This window comes from Cervus canadensis, chromosome 20 (genome assembly GCF_019320065.1).
Source record: "Cervus canadensis isolate Bull #8, Minnesota chromosome 20, ASM1932006v1, whole genome shotgun sequence".
Classification (NCBI taxonomy): Eukaryota; Metazoa; Chordata; class Mammalia; order Artiodactyla; family Cervidae; genus Cervus; species Cervus canadensis.
The window spans coordinates 24,527,366-24,543,441 of record NC_057405.1 but is presented as its reverse complement, the minus strand read 5'-3'; the positions used below and the strand labels follow the sequence as shown (position 1 = coordinate 24,543,441).

The window sequence follows — 16,076 nt, the reverse complement described above, 5'->3', positions numbered from 1 at the left end:
CTCTAGACCTGAGATCAGGATATAAGTTAGTATGAAAAATCAGTTTTCTTATTTTGTTTTAAATAAAGTATATTAATTAAGTTAGTATATTTTAAATTAAGTACATTTAAATTCTAGCAACATTGTTTTTGAGTATTGATGTGTTTATTTTCATGATCCAAAAAGAGCTTTAAATTTCAGAAATTCATTGGGATGGGGAATACGTGTAACTCTATGGCTAATTCATATCAGTGTATGACAAAACCCACTGAAATGTTGTGAAGTAATTAGCCTCCAACTAATAAAAAAAAAAAATTCAGAAATTCAAATGAGGTTTTTATGGGCCAAAGAACTAAACAGACATTTCTCCAAAGAAGACCTACAGATGTCTAATAAACACATGAAAAGATGCTCAACATCACTCATTATTAGAAATATGCAAATCAAAACCACAATGAGGTACCATCTCATGCCAGTCAGAATGACTGCCATCAAAAAGTCTACAAGCAATAAATGCTGGAGAGGGTGTGGAGAAAAGGGAACCCTCTTACACTGTTGGTGGGAATGCAAACTAGTACAGCCACTATGGAAAACAGTGTGGAGATTCCTTAAAAAACTGGAAATAGAACTGCCATATGACCCAGCAATCCCACTGCTGGGCATACACACTGAGGAAACCAGAGCTGAAAGAGACACATGCACCCCAATGTTCATCACAGCACTGTTTATAATAGCCAGGACATGGAAGCAACCTAGATGCCCATCAGCAGATGAATGGATAAGGAAGCTGTGGTTCATATACACAATGGAATATTACTCAGCCATTAAAAAGAATACATTTGAATCAGTTCTAATGAGGTGGGTGAAACTGGAGCCTATTATACAGACTGAAGTAAGTCAGAAAGAAAAACACCAATACAGTATACTAATGCATATATATGAAATTTAGAAAGATGGTAACAATGACCCTATATGTGATACAGCAAAAGAGATACAGAAGTATAGAACAGTCTTTTGGACCCTGTGGGAGAAGGCGAGGGTGGGATGATTTGAGAGAATAGCATTGAAACATGTACATTATCATATGTGAAACAGATCGCCAGTCCAGGTTCAATGCATGAGACAAGTGCTCGGGGCTGGTGCACTGGGAAGACCCTGAGGGATGGGATGGCGAGGGAGGTGGGAGGGGGGTTCAGGATGGGGAATACATGTACACCCATCGTGGATTCATGTCAATGTATGGCAAAAACCACTACAATTTTGTAAAGTAATTAGACTCCAATTAAAATGAATTAAAAAAAAAAGATTCTATAGCATAGGCAGACAGATGAAATATGTCATTTACTATAGTTTTAAATCAAAACCACTGAATTCTCAAAATTAAATTAGAATTTTCTTATGCAGACATGGTCTTTCATGCTGGCTAATAATCCACTTTTATTGGAGAAGAGTTATTTAAAAACATATTGAAGGAAAACTCTAATTGAGTGGCAGATTTCTTTTTTCCCCAAAACTTTGCCTAAATACCTGAATTTTCAGGAGGGAAAAAAAAAAGAAGAAAGGAAATGAACTAAGACAGAAGGTTGCATATGGTTTCTCATACATATAATTCTTCAAGATTTTCTCCAAAGTTGGTGATATTTCCGATATTTTCACAAACCAATGCGTGTAAAGATTCAACATGCCATGTGGGCTATTTTTAGTTGAGTGAGAATTGCTAAAGATTTCCCAGTGCAGTGAAATGTAACTTTCTGTGCACTGTACTTGAGTAAGTTATATTAACATTTCAGAGCTCAGTAATACCCTGGGGTATTACTTCTCCCTGGCAACTGCCTTCTTGAATGTTCTCTGAACCTTCCTGCCAGAGTGTCCTTCTTCTCCAATGACTGGTGATCAGTCCACCAAGAGTTTAGCATTCACTCTAGATAGTTACCACATTTCTTTCCTTTGAGCCCAGGAGGGATGGCTTTGAAATGGCACCATTTTCTTTTCTTTTCACATTATATATTGATTTCTTAGTCTTACTTGATCCTGTTTGGACTTAGCTGTGTGTGTGTGTGTGTATGTGTGTGTGTGTGTGTGCACTCACGTTTCTGTGCAGTGTCCACGTCTGCCTGTATCATTTCTTTCAGAAGTGGAGAATTTTGCCATGCAGCTTTTAGCTCTGGGAAAGCAGTTTATCTGCCACTACCTCACCACTGAGCCACCTCTTGAATAGCTTGACTGGCCTTACAAGTAGTCAGATCTCCAAGTGCAGTCAAAACCACTGTCACAGTTAAGAACCAGGTTCATGCTTGAGAATCCCAAGTCCTATGTGGCTTTTCCATTTAGCAGAGTCTAAGACTCAGGGTCTCAACTTTTTAAACAGGGCTTCCCTATTCAAATCAAGGTTTGTTCAAGGCTTCTGAGGTGGAGGGATATCTGAGCCATCCAAGGACAGCCTCAAAGGGCTATGTTTTCTGGCTTATGCTGTGATTCTCTCCAGCGTTGCATTAAGTCCTGTTGACATCAGATTAAGGGCACCTCCCCCTGCTGCCCTTTGCAGCTGTGACCCATCCTCTGCATTTATTTATTCTGTGATGGACAACTTAAGACCCAAAGACCTTTTCCTGCCTATTTTCACACTGTGAAGGCATCTTGCATATTTATTTTGCATACTTATGGAGACACACACACTTTATATATGTACATTTCCCTCTGACTCTTCCTCCTTTCTTAGCTTGAATGGATTTAGAACATGGGGGATGTCCTAAAACATCGCAGATCTCTGTTTTTTTCTTTCTTTTATATTTTTTTTTGCATAAAGGGAAAGATCTATGTGGTGACGAAGGGCATGAAACAAAAGTCCATGTCTTTCAGTAAGATAGCCAAAGCCACAGAAAGTCCTGCCTGTTTTTAACATATCAGCAGAGCAGCTGCTCCTATGTTTACGCTTTCAGATGTCTTCATAGGGTGAAGCCAAAGTTTTCAGCAGCTTTGCTTCTATGGGGAAGTCTAATGAGGATCATTTTATTGGTACTAAACAGGAAATCCAATACTGAGGCCAACACTGGCATGGAGTTCATCTGGGTGTAATTGAGCTCTTGGAAGCATGAGCTGAAGGTTCCTAACTCCCAGGGCTTCTCAGGGCCTCTAGGTTAATATGTAGGGGCTTGCAGACAGTTCCCTTAAACTTGTTTTCAGTACCGTGTTTAATTTCCAGATGTTTCTCCCCATTTTATAATTAATAGTGCGTTGTGCTGTCTATCATGCGCCCCAGGTGTGTGGTCAGGGACATGGTGAAGCCTGCTGCCTGCAAAGCCCCAAGAAATGTTGAACACCAGCCCCACCAGCCTCCACCGTGAGTATGGCATTGGTTTTATTGACTGAAAATGTCGTCTGTAACACAGATCACTGGTTCCAGATGTATTAATTCACATTGCATGTGGGAGCGCAAGCTCTGGCTGCTCTGGGGTGTCGGGGGTAAAAGGCTGCTACTGAATTAGATAAAACGATCTGGAAGCAGCTCTGTGTCTCAAGCATCTTCATTAAGTGATGTTTCTAATGCCGTATGGGAAGCATGAAGCTAATGATGGGAAAGAAACGTGTATTGGGGAGCTCTGTGCTATCAGAAACTCTGTACCTTTTGGCTTTAGAAAGTATGTGGCTTTGAGCCTGAGACCCTGGGAAAGTAATGAAAAGGTGCAGAGAGGGGATCCTTTCCTAACTGTGAAGAAGGGCAGTGCATGGCTCATTCATAACCACCTTCACACTGTGTCCTAGAAAGGTCAGGGACAATCTGGAAGAGGGATGGACCGTCAGTTTGCTTTTATTATTGTAACCTCAAGTGTGGATATTCCTGAAGGGTTAAATGGCCAAGCAAAGGGAGTTAGAGGAGAAACTAAATAAGCAAACTCTGTGTTGCAAATGTGGATTTCTGTAAGATGAAATGTAAAGAGCTTTAAAATTCTGCAGAGTGGCATAATCTATTCAATCTTCTGAATAAAATGATGCTCCTGGTAAGAAAAATTAAATATTTCCTTAAAATGTCTCAGCAGTGGTAATACTGTTAGCATAATCATTACAGCCAAGTAGTTACTCCCAGGGAAATGCCTCCTTCCAAGTTATTTTTGCAAAAGCCATTGAAGAAATGTGTCTTAGGAGTGATTTTGCTATAGGTTTCCTTAGCTATCTGACAATTTTTTGAAGTAAAACCAAAATAAAGTAATAAGATTATCAAAAGGCTATGAAAAGAAAAGTAAATTTTTGTAATCCTTTTGCTGTGTCAAGTTTTATTCCTATTGGCAAAACTGAAATTAATAAAATGTTTAAATGCTTGCTTATATTTTGCATACAGATGGTCACAAACACAAAATTATTTATGGTTTAAGATATAAAATTTGGGTAAATAAATTTCAAGAGGCTCCATAAATGACATAGATTTTATCTATGTGTATTTGAATGTCATCTTCCACACTTGATCAGCACTTTTCAAGGAACACAAATAATTTTCACCTAACTGTACTAAAAATGGTTTATAATTGCATTAAAAAAGTTTTAAGTTGGAAGAACTGCTTTTAATGATGTTGCCATTTTTTTTCTACACATGTTCTAGCCATAAATCCATTTTCTTGATGGTGGAACTTTTTTTGAAAATTCATGGAAAACTTAACAATCCCCACTTTCCATCATATGTTCCAGGCATTAGAAAACAAGCAACTTTGGGGAAAGTTCTTTGAGGAATTAACATGAATTTTAAGATGTGTTATATTCCATATATTGAGGTTCCATTTTTCTTTGTACCACTTATTCCAGTGTCCACCTAAGATTGGAATTATCAGATAAGAAGCAGGAATTGACATCCTTGCCAAAGAGACTAATTATTTTTTCTTATTTTGCTTCTGCTTTTCGTGGACTCCTAGGAGTGGAAAGCTGCTGTAACTTACCGTGAACCTAGTGGAACCTTCCTGGCAGCCTCTCTGAGTAGAGTGACTGAGAGTGGCTTTTGGGTTCTCCCTTCTGATGATCTTTTTCTTCACTCCATGCTTAACTAATTATAACAGTGGACCTCTCTTTAGGTGACTTGAAAAATTTAAAGTTTACAGTCCATTCCTCATTTATACTGATTCTCTCTAGAGAGTGGTATTTGTAAGTCGAGCTCTCCATTTCCATATAAGCCCCTTTCTAGGTTGCTATGAAAACAGTGATAGTAATTTGGGGGTGGGGAGGACACTAAGGATGGGCTTTAGCCTATAGGCCAGTGTTTTTAAGTATGTGCGTTACAACCTATCAGTGGGCCTGAAGATCAGTAAAAGCTAGTTTTTTAGTGTGAAGGTTGTGTTTAAATTTTGAATGGACTAAAAGAGAATAGAAAATGTAAGATGGCATCCTGGGTTACTATTGTAGGATGAGCTTAGATTTCTGTACATGATAACTGGATCAAAATAAAATTTAATAAACACTACATTTAGTTTTGAGCATGCACTGACGGATTTTAACTCGTCAGATTTTCATTATGTGTATGTATGTGTGTGTGTATAAGATACGTATAGCTTACTTTGGCAGAAGTAAGAATAATGGTATATGATTAGGATGTGGGCAAAACTGAAGACAAGCAGATCAATTAAGGGACTATTGCAACTGTCCAGAGAAGGATGAGGTCTTGGCCTACAGAAGTAGCAGAGGGTGTGGGAAGGAAACATTTTAAGAGCTCAGTAAGAAAGAAGGTAAATGGGCCGTGCTTAGTTGTCAATTGAATATGGTTTGTAAGGAAAGAGTTTAGGGGGGCTGTTGTATCAGTGGTTTGGGTGATTGAGCATGTCAGCAGCTGACGTGGGGAAATAAAGGAAAGTAAAGCAGGCCAACCAGGAGGGTGGGCAGTGAGGAGTTCAGATCGTGATAGGATGATTTGGGGCACCTGTGCATTATCTAGGAGTCTATGTTCAAGAACGAGTTGGGCATATGAACCCAAGGCACTCAGCCGGGGAAGTAGACGACATCACCAGGTAACAGAGTGCCTGGGTGAAACCAGTGTTTAAGGAGTGGGTGAAAGAAGAGGCTCCCCTGACTCACCTGAGAAATAATGGTCAAAGAGGTAGAAGGACCAGAAGCCAAGTGGGCAGTGACACGGAGGGTGCCCCAGAGTAGCAAATGCTGCAAAATAATAATAATAATAATTCAAGAGATTAAAAATTTTGGCCTCAGGGGTCATTGGTGACATTTGCTGTAACACTTTTAATATCTAAGTAGGTGGAAATACTTTATTTGTATAGATGTAAGGAAAAAAAATAGTCAGGAGGAGATGGTGATTTTGCACGGTGAGCAGGAAGAGAGATTATTACTATGTGAATCGGTGGTAGAGTCACTATATTCAGGTCACTAGTGCCTTCTGTTTCACACTTCTAGGTCAATGGCTGCACATGTCAATATAACCTGTATTTTTATAATCATGTATGTAAACAGTCTGAAGATTCTTTTTTCAGTTATTATTAAAATGTCACTCAGTCATATTTTAAGCATGCTGCCTAAGTTGTCATCACTTAATCAAAGTTCAGTTCAGTTCAGTCATTCAGTCCTGTCTGACTCTTCGCGACCCCATGGACTGCGGCACGCCAGGCCTCCCTGTCCATCACCAACTCCTGGAGCTTACTCAAACTCATGTCCATGGAGTCAGTGATGCCATCCAACCATCTCATCCTCTGCTGTCCCCTTCTTCTCCTGCCTTCAATCTTTCCCAGCATTAGGGTCTTTTCCAATGAGTCAGTTCTTGGAATCAGGTGGCCAAAGTATTGGAGTTTCAGCTTCAGCATCAGTCCTTCCAATGAATATTCAGGACTGATTTCCTTTAGGATGGACTGGTTGGATCTCCTTGCAGTCCGAGGGACTCTCAAGAGTCTTCTCCAACACCACAGTTCAAAAGCATCAGTTCTTCATCACTCAGCTTTCTTTGTAGTCCAACTCTCACATCCATACATGACTGCCGGGAAAACCATAGTGTTAACTAGATGGACCTTCATTGGCAAAGTAATGTCTCTGCTTTTTAATTTGCTGTCTAGTTTGGTCATAGCTTTTCTTTCAGAGCAGGCGTCTTTTAATTTCGTGGCTGTAGTTACCATCTGCAGTGATTTTGGAGCCCAAGAAAATAAAGTCTGGCACTGTTTCTATTGTTTCCCCAACTATTTGCCATGAAGTGATGGAACCAGATGCCATGATCTTAGTTTTCTAAATGTTGATCAAAAACATTAGTGGAGTTGAACAAATTGAATCTGATAGCTGCTATTCTTCAAGTATGAGATGAATAGATAAAGCCCTCTCAAGTTGGGGGCAGCAGTTATATAATCCAATTAACTATTACTTCGTGATAACTGCAAGACTAGAAGTATGTCTATAAAAGAGAAAATGACCTATTCTCTTTGGGGTTGATGAGGTCAGAGAAGAACATTCAGAGCCTGAATTTAGAACAAAGTCTCCAGAAGAAGGAGTTGATTGACTAGTGCCCCAAAGCATCAGGTTGTGGGTGGTGATTTGAAACATGTACTCATTGCTGGAGCCTGAGAGTGTGCAAGCATGTGTATCTGTGTGGTGTGTGTTTGAGTGAGTGAGAGTGTGTGTGTGGGAGGGTGGGGTGAATGTGTTTGGGTGTTGTGGAGAGCTTTATAAAGACTTCAGGAGGTGCAGCACCAGTGTCTTTAAGAAAGAGGATGTTGGTCTAACATGGAAAGGATAGGCTACACACTTGGTCTTGTCTTTAATTTTAGTTTTAATACAGTATTTTGAAAATCGACCTAACATTATGGGGTTTTTGAGTTTTTCAAAGTTATTGTGGATTTTAGAAGACGGACAGTCCTGCAGTCTACCAATCAGTTCCAGCTGTGGACGGAAGCAGGTCTAAGCAAGAGAGGCAGTGATAGGGCAGATTTGAGAATGTTTCCCGGGTGATTTAATTAGAGCACAGTGATTCATTAGCTCTGATGATAGAGTCAGATGAAGAGGAAATAGTTCACTTTAGGTCAAGAGAGTAGGTGGATGTGATCATAGCAAGAAGAGTTAATTTAGGCTCTAAAACATGTTTAGATTTGGCTTTAGATGTATGTGAAAATTGAAAGTGAACGTCGCTCAGTTGTGTCCAGCTCTTTGCGACCCCGTGGACCCCATGGAATTCTCCAGGCCAGAATATTGGAGTGGGTAGCCTTTCCCTTCTCCAGGGCATCTTCCCAACCCAGGTCTCCCAGATTACAGGCAGATTCTTTACCAGCTGAGCCACAAGGGAAGCCCAAGAACACTGGAGTGGGTAACCTATCCGTTCTCTAGCAAATCTTCCCAACCCAGGAATCAAACTTGGTTCTCCTGCTTTGCAGGCAGATTCTTTACCAACTGAGCTATCAGGGAAGTCCCCTTAGATGTATGTATTAGTGGCCAAAGAAATCTCTGATCGAAATATCCAGAAGGCAGTTGGCTATTCATACCCCAAACTCAGGAAAGACTTACATGAATTTGTGGATGATTATTTTATAATAAAACTATTAACACAAGTGAAATAGCACATAGATCTATACTCAGTATTTTGTAATAACCTGTAAGGGAAAAGAATCTGAACATAGTGATACACACACACACACACACAAACAATAATGTGTTATTTTCAAGTGTATGGCAAGGTGATTTAGTAAATTTAATTTCAAAGTTGTTTTACAGAGTATGATTTCTATAGGATTAATTTTATATCTCTAAAAAGTGAATTTTAGGGGTAACTTCATTATTAAAATATTTGAGACTAAAAAATAGCATAAGCAGAAGCTGTCAGTTTGAAGGAAAAAGCAGGATGGAGAACATGATAGGAATCAAAAAGAAGAGGAATTCAGTAAATTATAAAAAATCAGGCAGGAGCAAACTTTCCTCAGTTTTCCTGGAATTTTCCATGTTTTAGTGCTGAAAGTCTCATGTCTTGGGAACCCCCTCAGCCCTGGGAAAACTGGAAAGATTGGCATCACTAGAACTGGTAAATTTGGAATGTGAAAGTAGAAACTTAGAAAAAGAATATATAGCCAAGTCAGATAACCATGTTTAGACAAACAATTTTTACAGTACTGTGGACAGCGACATGTTCAACAATAACTTGAATTCAGGGAGGTACATCCATCATACTTCAGCTCAGTCTTTCCAGTTTTCCTTTGTTTTGTTGGTGGTTGCCTGCTTTTAAAAATAAAAGAAAAAAATATAAATAAATGCTGTACTTGCAGTTCACCTTTTCAAAGGGTAAAAGTTAGTGTTCTTGTTCAGTTGTTCAGTCACTCAGTCCTGCCTAATTCTTTGCGACCCCATGGACTGCAGCACGCCAGGCTTCCCTGTCCTTCATCATCTTCCAGAGCTTGCTCAAACTCATGTCCATTGAGTCGGTGATGCCATCCAACCATCTCATCCTCTGTCATCCCCTTCTTCTCCCACCTTCAATCTTTCCCAGCATCAGGGTCTTTCCCAGTGAGTCGGCTCTTTGCATTAGGTGGTCAACATGCTGGAGCTTCAGCTTCAGCATCAGTCCTTCCAATGAATATTCAGAGTTGATTTCCTTTAGGATTGACTGGTTTGATCACCTTGCTGTCCAAGGGACTCTCAAGAGTCTTCTCCAGCAACACAGTTTGAAGGCATCAATTCTTTGGTGCTCAACCTTTTTCATTGTCCAGCTCTCACATCCATATATGACTACTGGAACAATCATAGCTTTCACTATAAGGACTTTTCTTGGCAAAGAAATGTCTGCTTATCAATATGCTATCTAGGTTTGTCATTGCTTTTCTTCTAAGGAGCAAATGTCTTTTAATTCCATGGCTGCAGTCACCATCTGCAGTGATTTGGGAGCCCAAGAAAATAAAGTCTGGCACTGTTTCCATTGTTCCCCTTTCTATTTGCCATGAAGCAATGAGACCAGATGCAATGATCTTCATTTTCGAACATTGAGTTTTAAGCCAGATTTTTCACTTTCCTTTTTCACATTCATCAAGAGGCTCTTTAGTTTCTCTTCATTTTCTTTCATAAGAGTGATGTCATCTGCATATCTGAGACTACTGATACTTCTCCCCACAGTCTTGATTCCAGCTTGTCCTTCATCCAGCTCAGCATTTTGCATGATGTACTTTGCATATAAGTTAAATAAGCACAGTGACAGTATACAGCCTTGATGTACTCCTTTCCCAATTCAGAACCAGTTCACTGTTCCATATCCAGTTCTAACTGTTTGCTTCTTGTCATGCATACAGATTTCTCAGGAGGCAAGTCAGGTGGTCTGGTATTTCCCATCTCTTTAAGAATTTTCCATAGCTTGTTGTGGTCTTCACAGTCAAAGGCTTTAGAGTAGTCAATGAAGCAGAAGTAGATGTTTTTCTGGAATTCTCTAGCTTTTTCTATGATCCAATGGATATTGGCAATTTGGTTTCTGGTTCCTCTGCCTTTTGTAAATCCAGCTTGTATATCTGGAAGTTCTTGGTTCACATACTGTTGAAGCTCAGCTTGAGGAATTTTGAGCATTACTTTGCCAGCATGTGAAATGAGTGCAAAAACTTAGTAGTTTTTACAAAATTGTGCAACTGTCTCCACTATGCAATTTTGAAACACTGCTGGATTATTCCAAAAAGAAACATAATATTCATTAGAATCATCCCTATTCCCCTCAAAACTGAGCTTCTAGAAGCCACTAATCTACTTTCCATCTCTATGGATTCACCTATTCTGGATATTTAGTATAAATCAAATCACATAACATGTGACTATTAAGCGCTGATTTTTATAACTTGGTTTAACTTAGCATACTTCCAAGATTCATTCATGTTATAGCATTTATAAGTACTTCATTTCTTTTATTGCCATATAGTATTGCATTATACCACAGTGGAACATATGCACCACTCTTGTGTCTGTATTTGAATTGTTTCCAATTTTTTTATGCTGTATAAAGTGACCCTTAACATTTATGTACAAGTTTTTGCATGAACATATGTTCTTACTTCTCTTAAGTATAAACCTAAGACTGAAATTTCTAGGTCATTTGGCAACTATATGTTTACATTTTTTAAGAATTGTCAAGCTGTGTTTGAAAATAGCTGCAGCATTTTACATTTCTACCAGCAATATAAGAGAGTTCCAATTTCTCTACATCCTTGTCAACACTTGTTATTGTCAGTCTTTTTAGTTACAACCATCTTTGCAAGTGTGATGTGTGTGGAGGGTTATCTTTTTGTGGTTTTGATTTGTGTTTCCCTAATCAATAAGGATGTTTAACATCTTTTCACATGCTCATTGGCTATTTGTATCCTTTCTTTGGAAAAATATAGATCAAATCTTTTGTCCATTTTTGATTGTATTATTTGTCTTTATTGTTTAATTTATATATATGTGCATATGTGTGTGTGTGTGTGTGTGTGTGTGTATGAAAGTGAAAGTTGCTTAATCATGTCTGATTCTTTGCCACCCCATGGACTATACAGTCCATGGAATTCTCCAGGCCAGAATACTGGAATGGGTAGCCCTTCCCTTTTCCAGAGGATCTTCCCATCCCAGGGATTGAACCCAGGTCTGACGCATTGTAGGCAGATTCTTTACCAGTTGAGCCACAAGGGAAGCCCAAGAATACTGGAGTAGATAGCCTATCCCTTCTCCAGTGGATCTACCCAGTCCAGGAATTGAACCAGAGTCTTCTGTATTGCAGGCAGATTCTTCACCAACTGAGCTATCAGGGAAGCCCCTGATATTATATATATATAATGTATATATATATATATATGTGTGTGTGTGTGTGTGTATATATATGTATATATGTGTGTGTATATATATATATGATATATGATATATATATAATGGAAATATATATCCATTATATATATAATTGATACTACATTCTTGGCGGATAAATGATTTACAAATACTTCCCCTCATTTAGTGAGTTGTCTTTTTATTTTCTTATAACTTGAGGCACAAGTTTTAATTTTGATGAAGTTGAATAGTTCTATTTTCCATTGATTACTTGTAATTTTGGTGTTGTATTTAAGGATCTCTTGTCAAATTCACGGTCATAAAGATATGCACCTAGGTTTTCTTTTAAGAATTTTATACTTTTGGTTCCTACATGTATGTCTTTGATCCATTTGGGATTATTTTTTGCATATGCTGTGAGGTAAGGACCCAGTTTCCCCTGTGGGCATCTAGTTGTCAAAATGTGGTGATCACAGACAAACTTCTTGCTCCTGATACTAGGAGGAAAGCTTTCAGTCTCTACTGATTAAATATGGTCTTAATTGTGGGGTTTCAATTCATATTCTTTGTCAGGTTTAGCAAGTTTCATTCTAAGTTTTGTTTGTTGAGTGTTCATATCTTGAAAGAATATTGGATTTTCTCAAATGCTTTTCCTGCATATATTGAGATAATAATGTGTTTTTTGAACTTTATTCTATTAATATGGTATAATGCCTTGATTTATTTTCACATTTAAACACTCTTACATTCCTGTGATAAATCCCACTGGTTTATCTATTTTATTTGTTGTTTTGATTTGCTAATATTTCTGATAATTTTTATGTATGTATATATAAGTGATATTGGTCTACTGTAATGCCTTTGTATGATTTTAGTATCAGGATAATACTGGCCTCATAGAATGAATTGGGAAATATTCCCTAGTATTCTATCTAAAGGAGAAGTTTGTGAAATATTACTATATTTTTTTCTTCAAATGTTTGGTAGACTTCACCAGTGAAGCCATCATCTTTTCTTTGTAGTAAGTTTTTTTCTTACTAAGTTCATTTTGTTTAAATATTTGTAACAGTTTTGTATGAATATATATGTATGTTTAGGCAAGTGTATCATGTGAAATCCCTGAATCTTTAGAACTACTCACATTCAAAAGTCAGTTCTATTTAACTCTAGAACGATTCTTTTTTTTTTTTTTTAACCATTCTTGATTTGTGGTTATTGACACCTTGGTTTCCAATTCCCACAAAATAAACTTAATTCTCTCTCTTTCTCTGTGAGACTAACTGAATCATATAAAAATTATCATTGTAACCTCAGAGTCTGGGATCAATGTAGTTAAAGACCAATCAGAAAAAAATTTAGTATCTAAAAGAGCTTGAAGATATGTTATTAAATATTGTTGAGATTCTTTGGTTTGAGTTTATCTGATTACCACTGGAAAAATTGAGAAACTGGTTTTGATATAGCATTTATTTTTACTTATTTTTCTTTTGTTTTGCTAGTTAGATGTCTATAAGTCCTGTAATTAAATATCAATCTCATTCATCTAACAAAAAATGAATTTAGGTTCTGGATAAAAAATTCAAATTATTTAGTCTCAGAATTTTACTTGGCCGCTCTCTTTCTGTCCTCTTCACTTCCTCCTTCCCAGAAATGGTCTTCCTGTGCCATGGAAACTCACATCCTGAACTGGATCATCGGGTACATCTGCGTTGAGGCTTTTGACATGGACATGTGTGCCATACACACTCTGTTCTTTTCCCTTCTCACAGCTTCAGATGAATCAGCCTTGAATTGACAGGGAGCCTGCTCAAATTTTTCTTTTGATAGTCATACTTTTTCAGAAATCAGGGGCATGGATTTTTTCAGCAACAACAATCTTCCTTCAGATTTGGTTATAACACAGGGATTTCTGAGGACTAATGTGTGGAACTAGAATGAATGTAATAATCATGGAAATGTGGCATCTTATAGTAAACTTAGTTTTTTTTTTTAATTAATTTATTTATTTTATTAGTTGGAGGCTAATCACTTCACAACATTTTAGTGGGTTTTGTCATACATTGATATGAATCAGCCATAGAGTTAAAAAATAGTCTACCATGAGGACCAAAAATATGATTGAAAAATGCCTATTAATATATTTACTTTTCCCATAACACTACAGGAAATCTACATGTATGCTTATACTTGAACATATGTTTTTTCATTAAAATCACATATGTAACAGCAAAATTATATATCATAATAGGTAACAGATCAAACAGAAGTGTCTTTGAAGTTGTAAACAGTTGGACAGTCTTTGAGGTTGTAAACATTGTATGACTTAAGGTCTGCTCACCACATGTGACCTTTAGGTTCTGAGTACTGACGCCCAGAACTTTGTGTCTTGCTGTAGTAACAGATGGCAGAAGGTCCATGGATAACACGGAAACCTGGGCACCCCACTGGCAGACCATCACCACCTCTGTCATAAATCCAAGGATTCTTCTGCACAGCCTAGGAGAGATGCCATGGGTGCTGCAGCTGAGCCTGCTTTTTGCTGATTTCCCTGATCTTGACCCTCACCTCTTCCTGAACCTCCTGGTGTTCTGTCCTCCTGATGTTCTGCAGATTTTACACCCAGTCTTTTCCAAAGTCTCCTGAGTTCTGAACTCAGCCTGGCTGTGGTCTAGTGTGAGAGCCTGTCAAATCAGCTTTGGATGAGAAGGTAGCATTGAGCAAAGGGGGTTTGAATGTCTAAAGTTGGTTGGAAGAGTGTGAGATGGGGACGCAGTGCACCGCTGGCTCTGCAGTGAATCTGGCTGGTCCTTCCTTCCACAAATATTTATTTACTCTGTGCCATATGCAGAGCCTGGCACCTGGCACTGGAGGTGATGATGAACAAAGCAGAGTCTTCATAGAACTTGATGTGTGAAGGAGAAGATCTAAACAACAAAATAAAATACGTGATAAAAACTCTTCCTTTCAATCCAGAGCCTAAACCAAGTACAGGGATGGAGACCACACAGGAGAAGCTGTCCAGGGAGCAGACTCAAGCAAGACTTGGGAAGAGATGACATTTAAGGAGAGACTTGAAAGATAAGAAGTTGGCATGGAGAAGAGTCAGTGGAATGGAATTCTAGGCACAGAGGATGCTACGTGCAATGGACCTTATAAGGAAATTTGTGTATTGGGGCTGGAAAACTAAGAGAAAGGCAGAGAAAAGTGAGGAGGAGGTGGGCAGTGGAGGAGATAAGCAAGGTTCCACCCCAAAGGCTTTTCAGGTTTTTGGGTTTTATGTAATACTGTGAACAATCCCTTGAGGCCTTTCAAAGAAGGGAGAATCATGATCCAATGTGGTGTGGCCAGTGGGTAGGAAGAAGATGAGGGACTTTGGGAGGCAGTTGGGGTGGTTTGGACTCTGCTGGTGGCCAGAGATGTGGAGGAAATAGAATTCAGTGAAGTTTAGTGGCATTTAAGGAAATTTTTTAAGCAACGAAGGAGAAATTTCTGGTGAGAACTGGAGGGAGAGGACTTCAGTTCATGTTTGTAATACCCAATATGCTTGATCAGTCCTCTGTTCATTAAATGCATAATGTGTGGGAACATTTTCTCATAAAGTCTTAAGCACTCTATTATATATCTCCAATTTATCTTCAATGGCTTATATAAGTGATAAATTTAGAAATCTCACTTTATCACTTTAGGTAAATTTGCATAGAACTTCAAGTATTGAAGGTTAAAAATAGTGAAAAGTGGGTGAAGATTCGAAAAAAAAAAAAAAAAAAATAGTGAAAAGTAAAACTGAGTATAATTGAAACATGATCAGACCATTTTAAATAAATTTGTTTTTCATGATTTTTTCACTCTAATATTCTGTTGGGATAGATTTAATAATTTTGTAGGGGTTTGCATACACTAGAGGAAATGAATGTTTAAAAATACATACTCCTTATAAAAATAATAATCCTTTTCTGAAAGGTGTCTCATTTTTCTGAGTAAAATTCAGCCAAGAAGAAAGAGAGCATGTTTTCATTTGCTAATAATCTTTTAGCTATATATTTTATTATGAATGAATGTATTATTCAGAGGCAAGCAGCTATTTCTGGACTTCTCTTAGCTACCTGTTTACATCAAAATGTGATGAGTTTTATTATTTTCCTGGGTTCATTTTTTTTCTTTTACTATAAAAGATGTTCAATGTCATAGTCTATAGTTCTCTTACCAAACATAGTAGGAAAGGTATTGAGCAAGTGATAATAGAAAAAAGTTTCAAATAAAAAACATGTTTTTGTCTTTTAGAATAAGTCAGAACAGCCAGTAACTTGAAAATAGAGAGTACTGGGAACACTGACATTTCCAATTCATGGTTATAATTAGGAAGTGACAGAATTTTT

The 16,076-nt window shown here is 37.9% G+C and overlaps 1 protein-coding gene across 28 annotated transcripts in view; it reads left to right on the top strand.

The window, feature by feature from the left end:
- Positions 1-16,076, top strand: part of RIMS1 (regulating synaptic membrane exocytosis 1) — a 582,755-nt gene that overhangs the window by 100,131 nt on the left and 466,548 nt on the right. For all 28 annotated transcript variants that reach the window (XM_043439256.1, XM_043439244.1, XM_043439243.1 and 25 more), the window contains exon 2: positions 3,239-3,319. In XM_043439256.1, the coding sequence (XP_043295191.1) occupies positions 3,239-3,319 (81 nt within the window). The remainder of the gene's footprint in view (positions 1-3,238; positions 3,320-16,076) is intronic.